The sequence below is a fragment of the Centruroides sculpturatus genome, unplaced genomic scaffold, assembly GCF_000671375.1.
Source record: "Centruroides sculpturatus isolate CEXI.00-Female unplaced genomic scaffold, Cexi_2.0 scaffold2829, whole genome shotgun sequence".
Lineage (NCBI taxonomy): Eukaryota > Metazoa > Arthropoda > Arachnida > Scorpiones > Buthidae > Centruroides > Centruroides sculpturatus.
The window spans coordinates 1-5261 of record NW_019386937.1 but is presented as its reverse complement, the minus strand read 5'-3'; the positions used below and the strand labels follow the sequence as shown (position 1 = coordinate 5261).

At 32.9% G+C, this 5261-nt stretch overlaps 1 protein-coding gene across 1 annotated transcript in view; it reads left to right on the top strand.

The window, feature by feature from the left end:
* LOC111615948 (neurochondrin homolog) overlaps positions 1-4166 on the top strand; it is an 8166-nt gene extending 4000 nt beyond the window's left edge. Inside the window, exon 2 of the mRNA XM_023357383.1 lies at positions 1800-4166. Coding sequence (XP_023213151.1) covers positions 1832-3937 — 2106 coding nt within the window. The 5' untranslated portion in view covers positions 1800-1831 and the 3' untranslated portion in view covers positions 3938-4166. The remainder of the gene's footprint in view (positions 1-1799) is intronic.
* Positions 4167-5261: the final 1095 nt, after the last annotated feature.

Genomic DNA, 5261 nt, shown 5'->3' with positions numbered 1-5261 from the left:
TAGTAAACACTAGTATTGTGTTTTATTCCAAAGACACGTGGCAAATTTTCCATCAAATTCCTTTATTAGTTGAGTCAACTCAACTAATAAAGGAATTTGATGGAAAATTTACCATGTGTCTTTGGAATAAAACACAATACTAGTGTTTACTACGCCACAAATATAAAACAGGACACTGTTTCAAAAAACAAATTTAATGTATTGAATAAAATAGAAACATGGAATTGTCTACAGATATGATAATATATTGTAGTACATTGGAATAAATTTGAAATATAAACTTTAAAACAATTTTTGCAGGTTTGCAGAACACCAGGTTATCTGTCGACTCTTGACGGTCATCGATAGTCATTTTGTTGCCATGGGTGCCATTTTCCGGCAAAATATGTCTATTCTGTTCTATTAGCTAAGCAGCACTTACTTGGGTGCTTATAGATTAGCCTATAATTGGAGCATTCATATACTTTGATCAAGCTTCTGATTTCTATATTTGTAGTTATTTAAATTTTAAAAGTAATATTTTGTAATGTTAGATGGCACATTTCATTTAAATTCTGACTTGTTGTGAAATGACATAGCAGACAGTTATTTTTTTGTCTTAATATAGTTTACTCTTATTTATAAATAATAATAATGAGTAAAAGTAAAGCGCAAAGCATGAGGCATAAAATAAATAGTTCATTTTTAAGTAGTTTGATCATCACCACCCCTTGTTTACCATGTTAATTGGTAATAGGAGTGTACACGATGTTGCATATATATCAGTATAAAGCTATTAATCATAGAATTAATTATAAGTGGACTTGTAATCTATCAGTATGAACAGTTTGTAATTATAATATCATAAGTATAGCAATTATCATGATTTATTGTGCATAATTATCCTGCATAAATTGCTACAATGCATGACCTGTACCTGCTTTCAAATTGACATTAAAACACACTAACCCATACATTATATATATGGGGAAATTTTATATATTACAGTATAATTATGGTATGTAAAAATAACCGTAACTTAAATCCTATTATTGTTTAGTTCTTGTATTGAAAATATTTGCAATACATGTGACAGGAAACTGCTTTCTTATAGAAATAAAGTACAGAGTAAACCTTTACTGTAGTGAAGAGTCCTAAAAATATAGAGAAATATTTGTAATACCTACATGCATACTGCTAACAGCAGGTTTGATTAGAGTCTGGTCAAAACCTCCAAAATTTTCTTATTTTGGTATTTTGGTCTCGGTCTTAAGCTCGGTCATCATGCAAGTTTAGTGGATCCCACAGTGATTACAAGAAAAGTTTTTGATATCCTATGGCAGAGAGTTTAGAAATATGCATTTATATACTAATAAACATCCAAAAAAGTTAGTAATTATATAGGATTTTGTTCTATGGCATCACAACTAATGCTAAAGATGGCGTCATTTGCTGTTTGAGATTATCGAGTTATGTTGCAATTATCATTATAACTTCCTTTTACCTTCTGAAACAATGACTCCCAATTTTTTTTACCTATAGAATTTTTAGTATTCTTTTTGTAAGTTTTAATAACATGAAGATTTTATTTTATTCTTGTTCCTGCTTTTAATCACTACCTTTATGATTACTGCCAAAGAATTCAAGCCTTGCATGCACTGGATTACTTCATTTAGTGTCATTCTGTTCTTATATCAGTTACTATATTTTCACTTATAATCTCTGTGATGTCAAATTTATTATTGAATATGTAAAAAATTAATAATTATTATTATTCTTATAAAAAATTTGAATACTAATTACATCTTAATTTTATACAGAAATGAATTTATGCTGGTAAGAAAAGGAAATAATGTCAGTATATAGAGAAACCTTTAATTCTTTAATTTTGTCTCTAAAAGAAGCCGAAACAGACACACAGAAATTTGCCACTCTACTAGCGGTTGTGGATTTTTTGAAGAAAAACGAGCTGAGTAACGAAGACAAAGTAGAGGTGTCTGAGGCTCTCGACTTGCAGTTTCTGAGGAGGCTACTGCACACTAGCAAGCTACCAGAAGGGTGCTCTGAACATGTGTTTAGAGCAGTCGCTTTGAACGTTTTGACCTACGTCTGTACCGATGCCTATATTCAATGGGAACAAGTGCTGTTAGAAGAGATAAGTGTGTTGAAAGAGATTATATCGACATGTCCTGCAACATCAGAAGAAGAAAATATGGTTAAGGATTCATTGCAGTGTATTTTATTTTTAGCAACGAAAGACCGTAGTCATCAGACAGTTCTTCTAGAAAACGAAATCGACCGGGTGCTTGCCAACATATGCGTCGAGGGAAGTTATGGATATGAAATGGCTCTGCATATTTTATTGACAACATTCTCGTCTGAAGGAAGAAACACTCTTCCTCCAAAAACATTCACTAATCTTATGAACAAGTTGACCGACGATTTCTACAAAGATCATTCTTCTAAAAAGTTTGAATTGTGTCATGTACTTACCGATATTTTACAAGTTTGTGCAAACATTAAAGTATGTCAAGAAGAACAGTGGTTGTTTACCGTTAGGTATGCTCTGTATGATATTCTGAGAAGTAAATTAAGTAAAGAATATAGAGATTCTGCATTGAAATTAGCTAGTACCATGATGGAGAAATTTGGTTCGGTGTGGTTGATAGACGAGAGCGAAGGATCAAGAAAATTCTTGGCACTATTAATAAATCTAGCATGCATCGAATCACAAGTTTTATTACACAATAAGAAAATTAATGAAGTGATTAAAGATCTCGAAGTGCTAGTTTCTTGTTACAGCATTCTGGAATATACAGTGTCTTTGTTAGTTGAGGACGGTCTGTCACATTGGACCGATCCAAACATGGATCAAATTCTAGTTGCATTAAAAGATACATTTAATATTATTATTCAGTTTTTTATTAATGTATCTAAAGAATGGGATAGCGTAAAAGATTTAGATGCTTGTTCCACTGGAAGAGTTCGCCAAGTAACGTGTGCCACGTTTCGCATATTATGTTGTTGGTTGGCAGAAGAAACTTCCATGCTCCGTAACGAAGTTTATGAAGCCCTTCCCTTTATGATTAAGATATCAAAAAGTTCAGTTCGTGCTGTTAAAGACAGTAAACAGAGACCAAATGCGGCACTCTTTCAAATTTGGAATGTGGACATGATGCGTTTCATTTTACCAGTGTTGTGTCATCTCAGTGCCGACGATAACGCAAGAAAAATATTGCTCGACGAAGAAATTCCCATCACATTATTAGATTACTTGCAGTTTCAATGGAATGCAATGTCGACTTCTTCCAAAGCCGAAGAAATATCCATCATCCTTTCCACTCTCTGCAGCATACTTCTGAATATAGTCGTGTTTGAACGGAAAAATATTACAAAAAACGAAATATTTTTCCAGCTGTTAAAGTTTTTATTTTCGGCTCTGTCTACTCTGCATTCAGGATCAAAGTTCTTGCAATTGAAAGCTAATTTCGCTGTACTCGGCCTAATGATAAGTGGATATTACTACAACAGGATACGGCTGTGCGAAACCAGTTTCTGCAAATTCTTGTCGGCCAGTGTGAAATTTTTGTGGGATGCTCATCACATCGAAGACACCAGCGATTCTACATCATTCGTTTTGGATCGAGAATATCGTAAAATCTGGCAAGACATTATGGAATTATGGTTCTTGGGAATGCAGGCACTGTCGAATCTTCTCTCCTGCATACCTTGGATTTCGACGTTTCTCTTAGAAAGCGGTTGGCCACAACACATAGTCACCCAGCTATCCAGAGTTTCAGAACCGTGCATCGAAGGAAGCATAAAGACAGCCTACCAGCATTTTCTGTACTGCATCATCAAGACGTGTCCCGAAGCCATTCAGGCACTGTTGGACTGCGAAATCGTGAAAGTGTGTAGAGTTCACAAATTGAAAGAATTGGAATCGTTATTCGTGTGAGGGGGTCATTCGGACTTCGGAAAGAATCATGGTTGTAGCAAGTATATTTATAAAATTCATCCAGTCTTGCCAGCTTAATTAGTTAATTGGTGAAAAGGAATGTGTGGGAAGAATTTTACACAAAGACTGGAGTACACATTAATTTATAAATGTCATAATTTTTTAGTTGTTAATGTTTCTCTCTTAAAAATTTGTAATTTTTAAATTTGAAGATTAAATTTTTGATGTATGTTTACTCTCTTGTCTGCTGCTGCTGAAATAATCAGTTAGATTTTACCAAATAAATCTAAACTTCTTTTGAGAAGCCTCAGGGAAATAACTTTTTCAGTAATACATGACAAAATATTGGACTTTTATTGAACTAGACATTACTTGAATTAATTATACGTTAATTGAACATTACTGAATTACATGGACTACTAAAACAATTTGGTAGAGAGACATATCTATGGCACTGGAAACTGTTTGTAATCGATGTTTATTGTCATCTTTGGCAATAAAAATAATATTGTATTAATTTGGTATCTATTGTTTCTAAGTATCTTGTCAGTCTATAAGTTCATGTGCATTTTTATGATCTTGAGAAAAATCTTGTTTTCTTTTTAAAAATGCCAGTCTAATATGATACTTTTTACACTGAGGTGTGAAATTGGATCTCATTCTTATGATACTGTTCAGAATTGGGAACATTTCAATTGTTTATTTTCCTTAAAATGGAAGTAACTGATGATTATAAAAGACAGGTTTATACTTTTTATTTTTAAGTGGTGAGAGTGCTACAAATGCAGCTGAAAAAATAAATACTGTACATAATCAAATAAATTAGTGAAAAGACTGCATAGAAGTGGTTTGAAAGATTTAGGACCAATGATTTTAGTGTGAGGGATAAGGCTCATACAGGAAGACCAGTTGACTTTCATGATGATTCTCTGTATCTGCACTAGTTGAAGCAGAACATCTTTAACAGTTGATGAATATTTAAATTCATCCCATGGAATTGTTCATAGACACCTACAATGGATTTGGAAGTGTTTCAAAACTAGGAAAATAGCTATTTACAGTTTCAATGGTATCCAATCAATAATCAAAACGTTTGCACATTTTATATCCCATATTGCTTTAGAACCCTTTCTCGATTGGCTGGTTACTGGAGACGAAAAATGGATCCTCTATAACGTGAGGAGAAAAAGACAATGGATTGTTACAAATGTAAATCCGTCTCTATAATCCAAAAAAACACACTTTGGTAGATGTATCTCACAACAATTTCTGATTAGCAAATTATTTTTTATTTTTCATTGAACTACAAATATATTTCGGGTTG